Below are 21,154 nucleotides of genomic sequence, written 5' to 3'. Positions count from 1 at the left end.
TTGTGGTTCGTAAACACGCAGGCCTTCAAGGGAGAAATGGGAGTATTTTAAAGCGAGTAGCTGCGCGGCGAGTAGCTGACGATCGTAGATGCTGTAGTTACGCTGAGCTGGGTTGAGTTGTTTTGAAAAGAAGCTTAAGGATTGGAAAATTTGATTCATCCGTTGGTATAGAGCGGCGCGAACACATCTAGGGGTGCATCTGGCTGAGGAAATGCAAGCAGTGTTGCATCAACAAACTGTTGTTTGACTGACTCAAAAGCATGGATGGCCTCAGTAGACTAGGTAACGCGGGAGTCTTTGGTTTTGGGCCCAGATAAGTAGGCGTTGAAGGTCGTTTGGTGATGAGCGACCTTGAGCAAGAAACGACGATAGAAGATTAACATGCTCAAGATCTCTCACAGATCCTTCATCGTGATTCACAGGGGAATGCTCTTTATCGAATCAACCCTGTCTGGGTCAAGTTGGATACCGTCAGGGGTTATTAAGTGACCGAGAAATTCTGTTGGAATCTGCATTTTTCAACGTTTAGGACAAGTCCGAGCTCAAGGAGACTAGAAAGTCTGCGCAGCCTTGCACAAGCCGAAAGTCATTCTGCTGAACTCAAAGAGCCGGAAAGGTATGCAGATGGCCGTTTTCGGAATGTCTTCAGGAGTGACAGGGATTTGGTGATACTCCTTGGTGTGATCTAAAGTTTGCGACCGACAGTTCGTAAGCGAGGGCGCAAAACCATGGATGAGTGAAATAGGGTATTGGTCTGGAACTGAGCATTCAGTCGCCTATAGTCTCCGCCAAGCAACCATTCGCGTTTGGCTTAGGGACCAAATAAAGTGGAGAGGACCAACAGCTATTGGAAGGTCGGCAGATACCCTGTTTCATCGAATCATCAAACTCTTTCTTCGTAACAGCAAGTTTCTGGGGTGAAAGTGCACACACTTTTGGGAAGATTGGATAGTCCGTAGTGTTGATGTGGTACTGGACATCGTGCTTAACCGGTTTGGAGAAATTACTTTCAGTAGTGATGCTGTGGTACTTTCTGAGGACTGCGCGAATGCGGTGGTCGGCAATGTCCCCGAAATTTATCGAAAGAGTGTCATTATGGCAGGAATACATTTTTCCTGACGTTTGTGATGAGGCTTCGGTGTCTATCAAAGCCTTGTTCTACAACTGCACTAGCAGTATATAGTGACACAGGAAGTCTGCGCCTAATATGGGGATGCTAATGTCGGCCAGAACGCAACCTCACGAAAGCGTTCGGCGCGGTCCGAGACTCACGTCCATCTGGCTATAGCCATACGTATGGATGGCAGAAAAGTTCGCGGTAGCCAGTCGTAGGTTTTGGGGGTTTAAAGTATTCAGACGGGATACAAGGAGCACTGACACTTAAGCGCCTGTGTCGGCCAAGGAGTAACAACTGCTCAGGGGGTCCAAAATTGTAAAGCAACGTGGTACTACGCTCCGGGTGGCCGTCGCCGAGGCACTCAGCGAGGTTGGTTTTTAGTCATTTAGTTGCGTCAGCTCCGTATTTACCATGGAACCAGCAAATTGTCGAAGTCGATGAGGGTCCCGGCGTGCGACTGTCCGAATTGCCTTTTCGAGATCTACATCCCGAACGCCAAGTGCTCGTCACCATGGCCTTGAGCTCATCGAACCTCCGCGACCACGAGGCGCGTGTACCTTGTGGGGCGTGGCGGACAATACCTCCAGCGATCCGGAGTCCGTGCAGGCCAAAATGACGCGGGTGCTAATCGAGGGTCGTTGTAGCCAGAGGGACTTTAGCAGCTCTGAGCCAATCTTATCATCACCTACTGGGGATACGGTGGCCTAGCGTCAGCTCATTCAGCAAGTGATTAAGCTTTCCTTCCCCACTTACTGAAAGTCGCCGAATCAGATGCATCATTTGGGGTCATAATTTTGGGAATATTTTACTCTCTTTAGTTGATTTTGGAAGAGTATTGTCCGAATTATTGGAACTAATAGCAGATTGCCTATTAACATATTTGCATCGTTAACCATTAATGGGTAATTGTTCCAAAGACTCAGCAACCTATCAGCACTTTTGTTAAAACACAACTGAACTGTTGCCCCCATACCGAATCTTCCTCCGACTCCCTCCTGGGCCATTAACATTTACTGCGCTTCCACACACAATTGTTGTATGTCGTTTGGCGTTTCAATTAATTTTAAACAACGGACAAATCGGAGAGAATGCATTTTATGGTGCCCGTATAAATATTTATGTGCAATTATTTTGAATTTAATGCTAAATTACCTGAATGAGCGTCAATTAATTATTCATGATTATCAATCATGGAAAATTGGGTAATATTGCAATTGGCGACAACAAGATTTACAAGAAATTCCGGTCATGTTTGCACTTTGCTGGGGCATTCGCAATTGATAAAGCTTTTTGATCATATTTCGATAAAATATTTGTTGTTTCTTTAATTACCTGTATCCTGTTTGGTTTCCATATCCTGTCAGTTTGTTGGAGCCATCCAGGGAGACTTCTTCGACTGAAGTGTGATTGGCAGTGGTACCGGCTCCGCCATATGCCTTCGCCATCGGCTTCTTGTTGTAAGGTTGATCATATTTTAAACGAGTTGTTTTTCGTCTTGTTTGTGAATGCCAGTTTATAGGAAAAATTAACGAAATGTTTTTCATAATTATTGAGACATTTAATTGGACTAGATTGGGTGGAAAAGTGAAACCATATTAGATAATGTGAAAATCGAAATGAACGAAGAATATATTAGCAAGCCATCAAGTGTTTAAATATATACAATTTTGCTTTTGTTAGTTTGGTTTTATGGGAAAGGTTGTTGCTACTGTTGAGTTGAAATTGTTGATCTTTTGTTTGATTAAATTATTTTCATTAATTGAAAGCTCGATTTTTGTATTTTTACAAACAGTACTGAGTGTTGGCCGACTATAAATGGCAATGAACTGCGCCTCGCGGTAAGAAGTTATGATCGCATCCGAAATGGTAGTAGAAAAATTGCGAGAGAAGCGTCTACGATGATATGAATATGTAATTCGTGCTGACGAGGACTCACTTTTCAAGTTTGGTCTGAATATAGGAGTCGATATAAAATAAGCAAAAGGCAGTCCCAAAAATGATAGTTTTCTACGCTGGATGGTGATCTGGGGGTCTCACGACTCCGTCTAGATCAGGCGTAAGATTGAGGAAAGTGGCGCAACCCATCTGGACGCTTATGAGTGGGCCAAAGGCTGAAGAAGAAGAAGGTTAACAACAGAAATGGTCAATATTAAGCATGGGTAAAGGGTAACCATTGCATAGCGATGAGTTGCTACTTTTCAAGAAGAAGAACGAACGAGATGGGAAAATTGGAGAAGAGGTATAAGAAGAGAAGGGAAGTTAAACTCAGAAAAAGCGGTGGGGGGGGGAGGGGTAATTATTGTACTTGAAATTAGCAGCATAGGGTGCATTGCACAAATTCCCAAAGGTACTGGAGGTAATTGCACCTTGTTGCAAATAAACCCATTTCGTAGCAAAGCCATTAATTTGGATACAAGTTGGGGAGAATGCTTGCTTACCGCAACGTTTAATCCGGATTATTTCCTAAATGGAGCGACCATAGAACAGGATATATACACTACTTAATGGGTTACGGTAGCGGGTGGTAATACTAGGCGCAGAAGACGACTGCTCCTCAGAGGGAATGAAGAACTTGCAATGCTACCACATTGTGACCTCACTAAGAGCTCAGAGTGGAATCCCACGACGATCAAGCAATTGCCCGGTAACCCCAAAGAGGTTTTAAGAAGAAGCGAATGAAATTCCCTCTTTACAGGTGGGGTTTACAGGGTAGTAATGAAGAGACTGTGAGAACAAATGCCACCTTACTCCGTACCTTTTCAAAGAAATTGCTGTCAAATTATTTGCTCACAACAAAATGAGTCTAAAGTGAATGGTGGTCGAATTAGGCGAATGAGTGTCAGTAACTAAGGAAAAATGCAGCAAATATTATATATGAGGAGTATCGTGGTCAAAGGGTAGTATAGGTCCCAGGGCGAAACGTGGATTGGTACCCACGATGGAGCATAAAACCTGGGAAATGCCTGCTGAACCAACACCAACAGCTCTACTACCAAACCCTATCTCCACCTCCACGTGGTGACCGCTGGGAGCTATTTCTTAAAAGCTGCAGACGGAGAAGGATGAAGGCGAGTCTCCCGTGCCTAAAAACGGGACAAATTGTACCAACTGGTCCTCCAGGTTGGGGGTTGGGTAGGGCTGACAACCCTGCACGGAAAACCGATGTTACGGAGCCACGAAAGGAGACTCGGACAGGATGGCCTTTAAAACGACGAACCCGGCAACGACAACGGATCAACGATTTGCGCATTTTCTCATGTAACGTGCGCTCCCTGTACAGAGATGAAGCTGATGAGCAGCTAGCCGATACCCAGTCCCAATATAGGGTTGATATAACAGCGTTACAAGAGATGCGATGGACAGGGACCGGTTTTCTGGAGAAGAGCCACTATACCATATATTATAGCGGTCATCCAGTAAACCATGTGCTCGGAGTAGGTTTCTTAGTCAGCCAAAAAATGAAACCTGCTGTTATCGGCTTTGAAAACATAAGCGAACGGCTATGCACTCTGCGCTTGCGAGGCAAGTTAAGAAATATAAGCCTCATAAACGTTCACGCCCCTACAGAGGAGACTGCAGAGTCGGAGAAGGATACCTTCTACGAGGCAGTAGAACGAACCCTCGAAGCCTGTCCCAGATATGATATCAAAATCATACTTGGTAATTTTAACAGCCAAGTAGGGAAGGAGCTCGTATTCAGGCGATACGTTGGCTCCCATAGCTTACACGAAAAAACAAATGATAACGGACTGGTTGTTGGAAGTACCTGGTTTGCGCGGAAAGCGGTCCACAAACATACGTGGGCCTCTCCAGACGGGACCACTTTCAACCAAATTGACCACGTGTTGATTGAACGCTGCCACCTCTCAGCCTTGATGAATGTCAGAACATATAGGGGGGCCAATATAGACTCGGATCACTATCTCGTTGGCATGGCGCTCCGAGCTCGAATAACAATACCACCTAGAATCCCCTCTGACAATCAGGTGAGAGTGAACACTGAAACCATCCACAACACAACCCTCCGCGACACCTATAAGAGGGAAATGGATGCCGCACTAACCGCAGTCAACAGAGGACCTGGAGATGAAGTATCAACAAATGATCTTCACAATCACCTGAAGAACGTTATCATGGATACAGCCACAAGTATACTTGGCCCAGCCGCAAAAGGAGTCGGAACGGCTGGTTTGACGATGAATGTAAGCTAGCAACGGAACGGAAGAATGCCACATACTGAGTAATGTTGCATTCTCAAAGAACGCGGGCACGCGCAGAGACTTATCACGAACTCCGTCGAGCGGAGAAGTGACTTGACAGACGGAAAAAGGAAGTCTGGGAGAACCAACAAGTCTGTGAACTAGAAAAGTACAGAGAGCAACCGCACCAAGCGCGGAAGTTTTACCAACAAGTCAGCAGGATGAAGCCTTATACACCTCGATGCTCATTCTGCCGAGACAAAGAGGGAAATCTGATTTCCGACAGAAGGGGCATATTAGAGCGATGGGTTGAGTACTTTGATGAGCTACTGCACAACCAGAACATCGGCGAGTTGGAGGGCCCGCCAACTGAAGACGATGGACAAATACTGCCACCACCAAGTTTAGGAGAAACAGTCCGTGCAATTCATCGGCTAAAAAATCATAAGTCGCCAGGAGGGATGGAATTACAGCCGAATTGGTTAAATATGGAGGCGACCAGTTACACCAAGTGGTTCATCAACTTGTTCTCAAGGTGTGGGACAGCGAATCAATGCCTGACGATTGGCAACGAGGCACTATTGGTCTCAGACAGAAAAAGGAAGATATCAAACAGCGCAGCAATTATAGAGGTATCACGTTGCTGAGTACCATCTATAAGATATTCTCCACTATCTTGCTAGACCGAATAGCCCCATATGCCCAGAATATCATTAGCCCATACCAAAGAGGCTTCACTCCAGGCAAATCATTTTTTCATCAGATTTTCTCTCTGCGGCAGGCGATGGAAAAACTGTTGGAATCTGGACAACAGTTGCACCATCTGTTCATCGACTTTAAAGCCGCCTATGATAGCATAGCCAAGGTAAAACTGTACACGGCCATGAGAGAATTCGGCATCCCGATGAAATTAATAAGACTGACTAGGCTGACCCTGACCAATGTGCGAAGCCAGATAAAAGCAGCAGGATCACTCTCAAGACCATTCGACATCAGCAACGGTCTACGGAAAGGTGGTGTCCTATCATGCGTCCTCCTTAACCTGGCCCTCGAGAAAGTGATCCGTGATGCTGAGGTAAATGCAAGAGGTACGATCCTCTTCAAGTCCACCGAACTACTGGCCTATGGTGACGATATCGAAATCATGGGAAGAACGACCCGAGACGTACAAACTGCCTTCATCCTGATCGAGCAGGCGCCCCACGACGCGAGATCTTGGGCTGCACATCAATGAAGGTAAGACAAAATATTTGGTGGGAACGTCAGCACCGAAGACGAACTAACCAACAACGTCAAACCGCACTGGTCAGACGGGAAGAATAAGGATAGGAGAATACAACTTTGAGACCGTTGACAATTTCTCCTATCTAGGGTCGAAAATCACAACCGATAACAGCTACGATGATGAAATCCGCGCACAGTTGTTGTCAGCCAACAGAGCCTATTTCAGCTTACAAAGACTGTTCCGCTCGAAACGCCTCACCATAGGGTCAAAGCTCTTACTGTACAAGGCAATGATCTTGCCAGTCCTCATGTATTCCTCGGAAACTCATCCGTATGGATGAGGATGATCCAGCCCGGAAAGTCTATAACGGCAATATCTATGGTAGAAACAAGGCGACTATGCCAGATTAATTCGCCAAAAGACAAAGTAAAAATTAGTATTGGTTTCCAAACCCAATAAATCATCTAGAAATCTAGCATCATATCACCCAATGTTCTTGTTGGATACAAAAGGTGGTTGTTTACCTGGCAAGTCATATGGTTATTCAGGCGGATGCTGTGCTGCATCGGCCTGGGTTGTCAAAAACGCATTTAACTTCAGAAACTCTGGGGATTTGGCTGAAAAGGAATGTTTCTAGATATTTGACGAGCTTCATCAAGAATCGCCTCTCCGAGTGGACTTTCTGGTATGGGGTGGATAAAGGTCCCAAAGGGAACATCGTCATAGTGGTGCTGGAGCCTTTATTTTGAAATTGGATGTTCAACCAGGTTCTCACGCTTTTTCGCCTAGGAAAGGTTGCGGCTTCGGTCTTCCAGATGATGTTGCAATAGTTGCCACAACGAGAGAAAATATGACGATGACAGTGAGAGCGGTGACGTCCTGGTTGGAAAGATTGCCTGATCTTGACTGATAAGGAAACGGAAGTCGGTATTGATCAAGAACCGGGAGAGAAAAAGTACTGTCAAAGGACAGGTGCTCTCTATCGAATTGGTAATTGACGCCAAACTAATTATTAAGAGGTAGCCAAAAAAGCAGCCAGTTCCATCGCGACAAGTGGAAGAATGTTGCTGAAGGTCGGTGAGCCAAAATAAAGCCCCAGATCCCGTATAGCGGGAGTGGTACAATCTCTCTCCTGCACGTGTTGACAAAAAGAAAGTGGACTGAACTGCTAAAGATCCGCAATTACAAGAAAAACATTGTCAGAAGAGCAAGTGGAAGATATAGGGGTGTTGGAAGTTTCAAAGTTACAAAGAATTTAGACACCTTGTCCAAAGATTCCTGGCAATTACCACCCAAGAATATAATTGTTGAGACCTTGAAGTCAGAGGAGAGGTGGCTTACATCTATCTTCTTGGCTTGAATTGGAAAGTTTTGTAACGAATGCAGAAGGAGGCAACGAAGAGGAAAGTCGAATGAGTAAGAAGTATGGGGAACCAAAAGCAAATCCTCCTTGGAATGTAATACCTGAATAGTGATCCAGTGGGGTTAGAAGTAGAGAGAACAGAGGCGGCTTTTTTTGGAGAGGAATGATGTTCACATAACATAGGTGGAGGGGGCGCAATTTTTTTTTTTAATTTTTGCAAGTTCATGTACCAGAAAAAAGTGTTAGCGATTATTATCCTTTTTCGTTTGAGAAGTCTACATTTGCTGCATACTAAGTACTGCGGGAATGAAATTTGAGTCACTTGACCAGAATGGGTAGAGGAAACATCGTTGCTGGTTCGGAATAACAATGAAAAGCAAATGCATTTAGTCTTAGAGGAAGATGAAGCATCTTAGGAATGAGGACATGGGCGAGGCTGTAGCACTAGGTGGCGTAATGGAATCTTCGGCGGAAGGTGCGGATAAACTGGTAACCCCAGTGAGATCCACCCTGAATGCACCAGTCTCTTCTGTTAGTAGTAATGGGCGCAAGAAGCGTAATCCCAACACATCTATAGTGGCCAACGCTTCATTGTGCTCCGGACCAGGGCTTAGATCCACGCGTCCCGCGGGAATTGGAACCGGAGTGCCGGGAGGTGATCAAATCAGTCGGAGATCTCAATGAATCTGGTCCTTCCCATAGGAATACGGACACGAACGCGGGAAGGAAGAGAACTTATGCGCAAACTGCAGCCTTATTTCTGACTGCTACCGTGGGAGTTTTCCCCAAGGATGGCCAAATGTCAGATGGATAATTTGCCATCCTCCGGGAATGCCTGTGGAAACAAATGTTGAGCCTGGAATGAAACTAAGATTTCACTATTTTCGCGATGAGCTTCGCCATTTGGGGTACACTGATGAGGCTGCCTTAAAGTGGCTCCAGCAGGTAATCCCGGCTTTGAGTTCTAGCGGTCGTCTCAAGTTCACTACTGCGAACACTGAGCTACGCAGGATGAACATTTCAGTTGTTGGTTACGTGGCCCTCGAAGAAAGGCAGAGGACATTATCCGCATGTTGGGTGAACAGAACCCGGGCATGGACGTCGGACACTGGAGGGTAAAGTTCATGAATGCCAGGAAGGACAAATCTGCAAACGTGGAGGGTTTCAGCCTGGTATTCGAACTGGACCAAAAGAGTCTGAATGTGCTCAGTGGAAGTCACCATATGGTGCCCCACTTTTCCTAGTTGGATTCAATCATATCAGGAAACTGTAGGGCATCATTTTGAGAGCGAAGAAAAATGATGGTCTTCGACTCACACAATGTAGAGCAAATTGCAGCATCTTCGGTGCGCTCTCCCACAATGGAGCTGCACGCGGAGGCTAGTGTATACAGTGGCGGAGCCCCGCACTGGTTAATGGACTACAGAGTGAATCATACCTGCTAGTAACTTCCTGTATACCTTTTACGGAACAGTCGGGAAAAATGGAAGCCAGAGACGTGAATTGACTTGATGCCAGTTCGAGTGATCGAATCTATGCAAGCCAGACACCGCAAACCAGTCAAGGTGTTAAGTGGGAAACATACGAATGCTCCGTGGGACGAGATGAGACTTTCCATAGATGAGAACATGGGAACTGTTGTACCTCCAAGTGCAGCTTTTCTCAGAGAAATCATACACCAGGGGATCGAGTCTCTGTCGATACAGTGTGGGGGAAACCCCACTAAAGGGGGCTAGGATCTTCTGCGATGAAAGATTCATAAGATCGAGAATTTGTCCCCTGATGTAAAGACGGTTAGAGGAAACCATGCTGGGACAGTTCTGTTCCCAGGACCTAATTACAGTCATCGTACAGATTAACGACGAGAGGAAAGGCTTCATAGTTGCCTTCGTTTATTTATCTTATGATTTTTTGTATCTTCCACTGACTCAAGAACTAAGGGATCTGGTAGCGTATGCAGAATCAAGTGGTCTCGAACTCTTAATAGGTTGCGATGTGAATGCTCAACATATTTGTTTGGGCAGTAGGAAATGCAATCCCAGGGAAGAGAAGCTACTTAAGTTCATCACGCTGGTATCATGACTGTAAACGTACGTAGGGTGCGCGCCTACGTTCGTGAGACCGAGAAGAAGTGAAGTAATTGACCTAAGAATCTGTACTTCAAAAAGTTTACAATACAAAAATGGGACCCTAGGAAAACAGACTGGACAAAGTTTAATGAACTTCTTGGCAATAAAGTACAGCCCCCTAGGCGACTAAGGACCTCTTCGGTGCTTGAAGAAGCCTAAGCGGTGAAAAGGTTCCTTGGTGGAACCGAGAACTACGAAAACTCAGAAAATCAATCAGGCAACTTCTGGACCGTGCTTGCAAGGGTTCGTTAGGTGTTCGAAACCAGACTCCTTTAGGATGTACTGTGAGGAACTGGAAGGCGAAAGAGAGACTTTAACGCTGAGCAGAGTCCTTGAAAGGGATGAGTCCAGTCCAAGTTGGACTCTCTTAGAAAACCCGGTGTTTCTTTCATGAGTTCAGGACCGGAATCATTACAGACCTTCCTGGAAGTCCACTATCCGGGAGAATGGGTGATAGTAGTGGTAGGGCGGGAGGAGATTTGACGGTTCTTCAACACGCACATGCTGCAAGGTGAACTGGAACCCTGCGAAAGCGGTTGTTACCTATGAAAAGGTGAGAATGGTCACGCTCTCTTTTGAACACTTCAAAGCACCTGGCATGGATGACATCTATGGAACAATGCTGAAGGAGGTTATGGAGCACTTAGAGCGATTGCTATGTGCCTACCTTTTGGCAGAAGATTAAGGTAGTCTTCATACTGAAGCCTGGGAAAGATGACTATTGTAATCCAAAGAACTTCAGATAGATTAGTTTGACTTCATTGAAGGTTGAAAGGTTTGGAGAGACTTTTTTGGCGTCACATTCGTGGAAAGGCACTTAGGTCGCACCCACGTAATCGAATCCAACATGCTTACCAACGTTGAAGGTCCTGTGAGTCTGCTCTTCATTCTTTGGTTTCAAAAACAGAGGGTGCAATTCCGAAGGATGAGTACGCGATGGGGGTGTTCGTGGACATTGAAGGAGCGTTTGATTGTGGGCCTTTTCAATAACTTTGTGATGTCGCTAGAGCACATGATGTTGATGATACTTTAATTAAGTGGACCCATGTTAGATTGCTGTGTGCTGAAGTGGGTGTCGATCGCTAGCTAAGAGTAGAAGTAACGAAAGGCTACCCCGAAGGAGGTGTACTGTCGCCACTTCTGTGGAGTATGCTGATCGACTCATTAATATGTCACTATACTACTATCTTACTGATGACGTGGCTGTGCTTGCTGTTGATCGCGATCTTGGAACGGAGTATAGAAATATACAACGTGCCGTTAACCTGATGGACAGTTGACGCCTCAGGCATGATTTTTCAGTTAATTGAAAACGAGAAAACTGAATGGACTTTGCTTCCCAGAGATCGAGGCTACAACCAATGCGTGGCTTCTCAATACGGAGGTGTTTTACACCGATGGCTCGAAAACAGAACAGGGCTCTGGAGCCGAAGTCCACCTTTGGAATAAAAACGAGAAGTGGGCTTTTGCTTGGGACAATATGCAATGGCTTTTCAAGCCGAAGTATATGCGATGCTAGACGGTCGCAGAAGGGAGATCTTATGTTGGAACTTAAGAAATCCAAGGATGTAACCGCGGACAAATTCTTAAGCCAAATCGGGAAGACTTTAGGGCAGGAAGCCGAAATAAGAGCTAGCAGGCCGGAGATCACTATAATCTGCTAAGATATAGATGAAATCACGACGAAGGAGGAGGTTCGCGAAGCGTTGGAGGAACAGTTCGATCTTGCCGGACTACAAGAGTCAGTGGTCAAAACGCTAAGGAAAGCCTATGGGGGAACACAAACCGCCATCATCAGCTTACCAGTGGAGAACGCACTCAAACTGTTAACAGCAGAGAGAGTGAGAATAGGCTGGGTTATGTGTCGCCTTAGGGAACAGGTGGTGTTAAAACGGTGCTTTAGATGTCTTAGCTTTGGTCACATTGCAAAGTCATGCACTAACCGAAATGACAGGTCAAAGCAATGCAGGAGATGCGGAGTGGAAGGCCACATCAGCAAGGACTGCGGAGCTGACCCAAATTGTCTACTGTGCAAAGGAATGGAGGGTGTGGACCATCGGCTCATTGCGGGCAGCAGCAGGTGCCCGGAATACAGGAGAGCCCTTAGCACAAATCGCAGATGAGGTTGATACAAATCAATCTCAACCACTGCGAGGCGGCGCAGGATCTACTCGCGCAAACCATCCGCGAGAAAAACATCGATGTGGCCATCCTAAGTGAACCATACCGAAACCGCGGTGGTAGCGTTTGGGTCAAAGACCAAACGGGCCAAGCAGCGCTGTCGACTTGTGGAGAACAAGCCTTCCAGGAAATGATGGAGCACCCGGAGGAGGGCTTCATCAGAGCGAAGGGGAAGGGCACCCACATCTACAGCTGCTATGCTCCACCCAGCGCTACACTCGTCGAGTATGAGCGGATGCTTGCTGCTCTTGTTTTGGATGCAAGAGGACGTTGGCCGATCATAATAGGAGGCGATTTCAATGCGTGGGCTCTTGAATGGGGCAGCCGGGTAACTAATGTCAGGGGACGTGTTCTCCTCGAAGCATTCGCGGAGCTGGACGTGGTACTGGCGAATGTTGGGTCTTCGTACACTTTCCGGGGAAGGGGCCTGGGGTCTATAGTGGACCTGACATACGTGAGTGCCACTTTAGCCAGTAGAATCGCTTGGCATGTCAGTGAGGACTATACTCACAGCGACCACCAGGCAATTTGCATAGAGATCAAGGGCGGATCGAGCTCGAAAAAGAGTTTTCGCAGAATGCCGGGTGGTATGCTTGGCTGGACAGTGAAAGCTTTCGAGGGGGACACGTTTTCCGCGGTGCTCAAATCCGACATATCCCTGAATGGTACGGCTGGAGAGAAAGCCACCCAGATCACTCGATGGGTGACGGAAGCATGCGATGCTACTATGCCCAGAAGGCGATTGCTCCCCAGTAGGCAACCCAACTACTGGTGGAACAACGAAATCGCAAGTTTGCGAGCCGCATGTTTTCGGGCAAGGAGGCTTTGCCAGAGGCTCAGGGGAAAACCCGGTGGCGACGGTCGAGAGGAGGCACACAAGCAATTGCGTGGCCGCCTAAAGAAAGCCATTCGGAGGAGCAAAAAGAACTGCTTCAAACAGTTGTGCGACCATGCCGACATAAACCCTTGGGGCGAGGCTTACAGAGTGGTGATGAAAAGGCTGCGGAAATCACCCCAGGTGACCTGTCCGCGCCTCCTGAAACAGATTGTTACCACTCTGTTCCCTCACCACGAAAATAGGGGAAGGCAAAGTTTTCTCCAGCTAAATGACGGCATAATACCGCCTGTGACTGTGGAGGAGCTGCTGGAAATATGTGGTAGGTTCGGTGACAACAAGGCCCCAGGGTTGGATGGCATCCCCAACCGAGCTTTGAAACTGGCAGTGAAGACTAGGCCCGACCTTTTCGCCAACACCTTCGAGGCGTGCTTAAAAGAAGCAATATTCCCTGCCCAGTGGAAAAAGCAAAAGTTGGTGTTGCTTCCGAAGCCTGGCAAGCCACCTGGAAACCCAGCGTCGTACCGTCCTATTTGCCTGTTGGATACAATGGGAAAGATGATGGAGAGAGTCATCTACAACAGACTCCTGCCCATCGTCGAAGCCAGCAATGGTTTATCGGAACGCCAGTTTGGTTTCCGATGCGCCCACTCTACGGTGGACGCATTTGGCATGGTGGTAAACCTGGCAAAAGGTGCACTGATTTCTGGCGGCTGCTGTGCCGTGGTGGCGTTGGATGTCAAAAACGCATTCAACTCGGCCAACTGGAATAGAATCAAACGGGCGTTGGCTGACATAGGTGTCCCCGGATACTTAGCGAATTTGGTGGAAAACTACCTCTCAGAGAGGACTCTCTGGTACGGGACGGATGAGGGCCCCAAAGAGTACATTATCACAGCCGGGGTACCACAGGGATCGGTACTTGGTCCCCTGTTGTGGAATATCATGTATAATGGGGTGCTTGCTCTTCCCGTCCCAGAGGGGACTACGATTGTCGGCTTTGCTGATGACCTAGCTGTGGTTGTTGCAGCAAAACACCCAGAAGATGTGGAGGTTTACGCAACAGAAACAGTGAGAGAGGTAAAGTCCTGGCTAGAAAAGGCCGGGCTGACCTTGGCGGACGCGAAAACGGAAGCGGTCTTAATAACGAAACGCAGGAAAAAAAACACTGTGAAAGTGGAGGTCGGTGGACATACGGTCGTATCAAAGCCGGCTATTAAATACCTGGGGGTAATAATTGACACCAAATTGAGTTTTAGGGAACACCTAGAGTATGCATGCCAAAAGGCAGCCAGTGCCACCACGGCACTTGCAAAAATGTTGCCAAATATTGGTGGGCCGAAACATTGCCGGAGGTTGGTGCTAGCCGGGGTGGTGCGCTCCATCCTGCTCTACTCGTCGCCTGTGTGGGCAGAGGCGCTTGCAAACTCTCAGAGACGGATGCAGGTGAACTCGGTTTACCGGCGGATGGCTTTGAGGGTTTGCAGTGCTTTTAGAACCACATCAGATGAGGCAGTATTGGTGGTGGCAGGCATGATCCCGGTTGACATTCTGGCCAAAGAAATGAGTGTCCTGTACAATGCAAGACATATGGAGGGGCATGCACAGCGTAGAAGTGCGGCAAGGTCAGAGTTGCTTGATCTCTGGCAACGCAGATGGGACGAGTCTGCAAAAAGTCGGTGGACGCACAGGCTCATTCCCAACATTAGGGTGTAGCTTGAGCGAAAACATGGGAGACCAACTACCACATTACCCAGTTCCTCACGGGACACGGTGGTTGCTACAGGCAGTATCTGCACCGGTTTGGGTTGGATGATTTTCCGAACTGTCCCAGATGCGATGGCATACCGGAGGATCCAGAGCATGTGATGTTTCACTGCCCACGATTTGCGACGGAGAGAAGGAGCTTAAACCAGGTGCTGGGCAGGAGCGGGACCCCGGAGAGCTTGGTTACTGAGATGCTGGAGTCCGAGGAGAAGTGGCTTGCGGTTGGCTACGCAATCATCCAAATGCAGGAGGAGTTGCTGAAGGAACAAAGAAGGAGGAAAGTTGCAAATAGGAGAAGGATGAGTGCCTAAGAGCAAACCTACCCCGCCAAGTAATACCTCAATGGTGTTCCCGCGGGGCTGGGGCTGGAGAGACCGGGGGTGGTTTTTAGTGGGTGTGAATCCCACACGCGCCCGCTGTAGTTCCGCCGTTCGGGCGGTGGACGTGTCTTTCTAAGATTTTCCACCTCCGTGTACGCACAAAAAAAAAAAAATATGCGATGCTATGGGCGGCAAACTGGGTGATTGACGACCGGTTGAAGAGCAGGCGCATCGCAATCTGCAGTCATAGCCAGGCTGCATTAAGGGCGTTGATTAGTCCTGTGATCACGTCGATAATCGTTCAGGAATGCAGAAACCGTTTTAACTCTATCTCTAGATTCAATACGGTGGAACTACTCTGGGTATCTGTTGTGTAGAGAGAAACGTCATCTCGGATGCTTTAACAAAAGAGGGTACAATTTTCCCCATGCCCGGACCGGAACCAGCAATTGGAGTAGGAGTAGCATTGGCTAAGGCTGCCTTCAAAAACTGGGAACAAGCTTCTCACAATGACAGGTGGCAGAGCCTAAACGCTGCTACGTATACCAAACTTTTCCTGGCAGAACTGGACAAATGTTCAGAATAGATATTATTCAAGATGATACGTGCCCCTCTTGTAATGAGGAGGCGAAGCCCACGGAGCATTTTCTAAGTGAGTGGATGCATCAGGCATCAGATCTTCGGTACCGATATTCTCCAGTTGTGATGTATGTATGCATAGGGAACAGTTGGAGTAACACATCTTATAGAAGTCTACTAAGTTTTTCACTAATTGGTAAAGATAATCAGGAGCGAACGGGTGAGTCGGCCTTGGTGAGATAATATGGGGAAGGGGGGGGTCTATATTGGTACCAATAACAAATGCCAAATAATAGTACTAAAAATAGGATTCAATATATTGCTTAAGGCATGAATTCATTTTGAATATTCAACTCAACAGCGCAACTACCTTTTATCTCATTTCGATAAAAATCCTTGCATAAAAGGTAACGATCTTGTCCATAAGTTACAGGTTATGGTTGTTTCGAGTGTATATTGGAATATATTCTTAAAGCAAAGCGTAGCGAACAATGAAGCATTTTTAACATTAACAGTGCAATCAGTAGTTGAAGTATTTAGATAAAAATTCACACTCGGGCTTATAGATACAGTTTAGGAAATACATTTACTTCGAAAAGAACATTTTTCATAATTTTTTTTTCTATTGGAATTGAATTTTTTTGAATTTATCAATTATTTATTATTTTTAATAAATATAATAAAAAGGAAATTGTGCCCAATTGTATATGTATGTACCTAGGTTTTGGCTTTTAGATTTTATTTTTTTTTTTTATAAGTTTGATGCCGCAGATGATTACGTCGCTCTTTAGATATATATATTTTCTCAGTTAAATATAATAAGACACGTAAAATATCACATTTTACGGGGGGTACACAAATACTGTGCGATATACAGACATACAATACATTTACATACGATAAAACGAAAATCCGTAGATACATTAAACAAAGTATTAAAGTTTACATGCTACAGTTGTCCGGATGGAACATATTACTCGTGTTCTAATAAATATCTTGCACTATCAACTACGGTAATATGTTACATGAATTCGAGGTTTTATAGTAACGTATAACAAAATTTATGTGAATACAGAAATACAAGCACAAAACTACCCACTACAACGACAAATTACAGCAAATAGATAAACAAACGCCACAAACTACAGTTTTGTGTAGTACTTTAGATGATATGTACTCTGTAGTGTCTTATCTTGTGTTTATTCTGTATCTTTTTAAGGTAGTGTTTAGCTTTCGACATATTTGAGAAAAATCTTATTTGAAATTAAAGATGGGTATTAATGAAAATTAATTGTTTATTACTCAGCTTATGATTTCCTGTAGTATTTGGTATACATTGTAACTTGCTTCAACCCTTATTTTCCGGTATATAATATTAAGGACACAACGGGTAAGTGGGTTTTCCGGAAATGAATTGAGGGTATAAATCGGTGCCTTAATCTGAAAATACGCAACTCCATACTTTCTCATCTTGAAACCACGTAGCTCCCTATTACTATGAGTTATTCAGGGAATGAAAAATGACATAACTTCTTCGAATAATCCTGTTTTCAAGTGGGTCTGTCCGGTTACATTCAGGAAGTAATTAGGTGTATGGATACCGGCTGATTCCAATTTCTTATAATTAATAAGCGTTAATACCATTGCAGGGCAATGACTGAAGATAAATTTTTTTAAATTAATTTGTGCATGTTTTGACTTTTCAAAAATATAACCTTGAAAAATATCCATCGTTTTTCTTATGTCCTTGAAACGTTCTTACAATAGTCCTTGTCGAAATGTCATGGACGACATTGTGGCGCGAACGCGAACTTACACGTCATTATGAATTCACCTCCGCCGCTGCATTCAGCGACCACAGAAATAGCTGACGGACTGACATGAGGCTGGAGTGACAAATGTCAAGAATGACATTTGTTCACAGTCTCAATACACTCGAGCCCTGTCCGTCGACCAGTCAAGGTCGGTAAAATTAAAGTTTTTCAAAAGTTAATTTATCCAATTAATGAAATAGTAAATTTGTGATAAATAGTGAAACATTTTACAAATAAAGAGTATCTCTAAAAGAAAAAACGTGTCTTGTAGTTTATTGGGAGAAAATCAATGATATTTCTTATTAAAAAGAAAAGCTAACTTTCGGGAAAGCGCATTAAAAGATGAAATAAGTTAAAAAAAATGTTTGTATAAACGAAGAGGAAAATGTTCTCGTTTGGTAGCACTTTCTTTTCTCCGCTTTGCAGCGTCACTGACCTTATGCTCGGTACGGTGGATGCGCTTCTTGTCTCCCAAAGTATTCCCCTACATGTCCATCGCTTGCAAAATGGACAAAAGTCCTTCGTTAAAGACCATTATTGCTAAATGGGTAGCAGTTTCAACCACCCATTTGCCTTAGTGTAAACGTTTTGGAGCCAAAATGCAAATACAGCTTTTGAAGGGTTCGGTGCTGTTTTGAGTGTGGGCAGCCCAGCCTTTTTCCAATAAATTATCGGAAGACAGAATCTGAAGAAGCTAGTTGCTAGGCTAGGCACACTAGAAAATTCATTCCACGTGACGGACGACTTTTCGCTGATATTGAGGGAATACCTGCTCTATGAGACGCTGAAGCGCTAGAAATGAGTAGATGTCACCGGGACCCATCCTTGGAAGAGGATCTCTCGAATACATCTTTCGATAGCTTGCTAAGTCAGAAGTCAGAAAAGTCTAAGAAACTATTGAATAGGGATGCGATGGGTAAGCGATCGATGACGGCTCATGATTTTAGCCTTGCGCTGAAAAAACCGAATAGTCAAAACCAACGGCTAAGTACCTTGGAATGATTCTTCATTTGAAGATTAGTAGAAGAGAAGAGTAAATGAAAGTAGTAGCGGGCGAAGCTTAAATTTACTAGGAAAAGCACATTCCTACCAGAAGGGGACGAAGCATCTCAATCTGCATTGGACGGGCGCCATATAGCTCTTTCTTTTCCGGTTCTTTATATTGGACTAGCAGTTGTTGTGGAGGGCGTCAACAGAAAAAATAGGATATTGATATGATTTTCAACAAAGCCGTGGAGTATTCTGTTTGCTTGTGTGTATGCTTTGTCCTTTAAATCATTAGTAATCAACAATTTGGGCTCCCTGGGGTCAACCTATCTTTCTCTGATAGTGAGCTGTCTATCTTCTAGGGTGGTATGAGGCGCTTCTAGGGGCCAAGTCTCTCGTCTACCAAGATTATTAGTGAGTGGTGATAACCACACCCTGTAAGAGGTGACCCTACTATTAACAGAAAGCGACACCGCCTAAAAACACCTCCGCCCATCCAGCGTGTCATGCGAACCGTGCCCATTAGATGGTTTGCAGTCGTTCAAACGGAGCCTCATTGATACCTGGTCGCTTCAGTGAGTAAGTTTGACTTTATCGGGCTACGAGTGGCTATTGCACGGCGGGCCTCCTAACCCTTTTACTCACTGGAATCAAATGAGTGCACGTATAAATACAAAAAGAAATACAACCAAACAAGCGGGACTCGGTACCGCACACAAACGGGCCAACCAGGTGGAGGCACATCTCCGAAATACTGAAAGCGAGGTGGTTAAACCCAAAAAGGGATCCAAAGTCAACATTGGCATACTGCGAGGACAACAACCAACAAAGATCACTGCTCAAAAAGTAGGGGCAAGCAAAAGCACGTCTGAGATCAATATATCAGACGTCAGGAAGGAGACAGGCCCCAGTGGTGTGCTAAATTGTGCCTGTGTTATCTAAAGAAAGACCTGAAATCAGAAGAGGTCCTTAAGAATGCTCAGGACAGACCTAAGGCATGTTTATCGGAGCTAAGAAAGCGGAGATTAGGACACACCCTCAAACTTGAGCCCAACAGGAGAGAACACCCGAGCAGGTCAGAGGTGAAGGTAGGGATCAGGAAGCCCGCCATTAGCTATGCTAGTGCCTCCAAGGGCATTTGGCTGGACATACTACCAAAAACGTTTCCGGAGCAAATACTCACTCGTGAGGAGCAGGAAGCTATCGAAGAGTTTGTCGTCAGGCAGATGTGCAAGGGATTAATTGCGAAGCTTGCGATCACCGGGATACGTTTTTGATCAGATCACATATTGGTGGGGCGGTGTGGCAGAGTTCACTGCAGAGTGGCTTAGAGCTATAGTTCCTACATCGCCACGCTAAGAAGGAGCAGAACTGGCGGCATGTGATGAGGATGATATACAAGAAGCACACATGGTGACAGCGTTTCTTCCTAAAGTCGGAGCAATAGAGACGGAAAATCTCATGTGCCTCTTCATCGCTCAGAATGGGGAACTCCATACGCGATTATGGAGAGAGTTCAGAAGCAAGGTGAGGGGCAAGGGTAGACTCCACACGTATCAACTATAGATTTGGCAACATGCCTGTGCACGTGCATAAGGAAAAGCCGAGGTCAAACACTTCTGGGGTAACATCGGGTGCAAAACTTACCGATGTTCCCGAAGAAATCTCGGTGGCCACCGAGATGGAGAGGATTGGATCAGCCAGGGAAGTAAACCTGCTGCCCAGTGAAGAGCAGAAACTGGACGAACTAGACCTAGAACTTCTAGGGGTTAGGGTGAACAGTGGCAAGCAATAAAGCGCCATATCGGAGAAAGAGGTTACTACTTCGACAGTTGAAAAGAGCTCCAAATAATAACGGAGTAAATGGCCAGCACTTAAATAGCCCAGATACACTTCCTCCATACGAAAGCTGCATCTGGAGTTATTATAAGGGTCAATTTCAAGGAGAACATTGGAATAGTATTGGCTTAGGAGCTCTGGGTGTACCAGGGGCAGATTCGCGGTTTGCAAGGAGGAAGTATGCATGTAAGGTGGAACTCTTACTAAAAATCCAGAGCTTGCATCCTTCTTAAATGTAATTTAAAATAAACATGTCTTTAATAGTCCTTGACCGAGGATCTTGCGGCCATCCAAGTCTTTCTGGAAACCTGGGGGAGCATTCGATAGTCGTGGCATCAGGCTACTTCCCAATAGACGCATTTAGACTGTTGAACTGTTGTGAGAGGAGAGCGTTGTCACTTCTAGTCAGCTGTGACGCCAACACCCATTACAAAGTCAGGGAAAGACGCGACACCAATCGAAGAGGTGAGTACCTTCTTGAATTTATTCTTACCAATAAGTTGGAGATATATAAAGTAAGGAACACTCCAACATTCGTGACCAGAAATAGGCAAGAGGTAGTAGACGTAACTCTAGGGGATACTCTGATGATTGGGCTGATCGGGAATTAGAGGGTGTCGGATGAACCCTCTATGTCTGATCACAGAATAATCATATTCGATATTGAGGACAACTTCGAACTAAAAAAAATTAATCGGGAATTCCAGGAGAACGGATTGGCATTCCTATGCACCTGACCAACAACGAACTGTGATACCAGGAGCGAACTACACTTCTAGAAACAGTTGTGGAAAATCTC

At 45.6% G+C, this 21,154-nt stretch overlaps 1 protein-coding gene across 10 annotated transcripts in view; it reads right to left on the bottom strand.

The window, feature by feature from the left end:
• Positions 1–21,154, bottom strand: part of LOC119656644 (zinc metalloproteinase-disintegrin-like jararhagin) — a 973,582-nt gene that overhangs the window by 76,340 nt on the left and 876,088 nt on the right. For 8 of the 10 annotated variants that reach the window (XR_005250066.1, XM_038063100.1, XM_038063098.1 and 5 more), the window contains one exon: positions 2,450–2,626. Coding sequence is in view for 9 of the 10 variants with exons in the window: in XM_038063100.1 (XP_037919028.1) it covers positions 2,450–2,626 (177 nt within the window). In the remaining variant the exon portion in view is untranslated. The remainder of the gene's footprint in view (positions 1–2,449; positions 2,627–21,154) is intronic. The other 2 variants (XM_038063095.1, XM_038063096.1) reach the window with 1 other exon arrangement.

Source organism: Hermetia illucens, chromosome 5 (assembly GCF_905115235.1).
Source record: "Hermetia illucens chromosome 5, iHerIll2.2.curated.20191125, whole genome shotgun sequence".
NCBI lineage: Eukaryota > Metazoa > Arthropoda > Insecta > Diptera > Stratiomyidae > Hermetia > Hermetia illucens.
The sequence above is the reverse complement of the archived record's forward strand: the minus strand, read 5'-3'. Positions and strand labels throughout refer to the sequence as shown.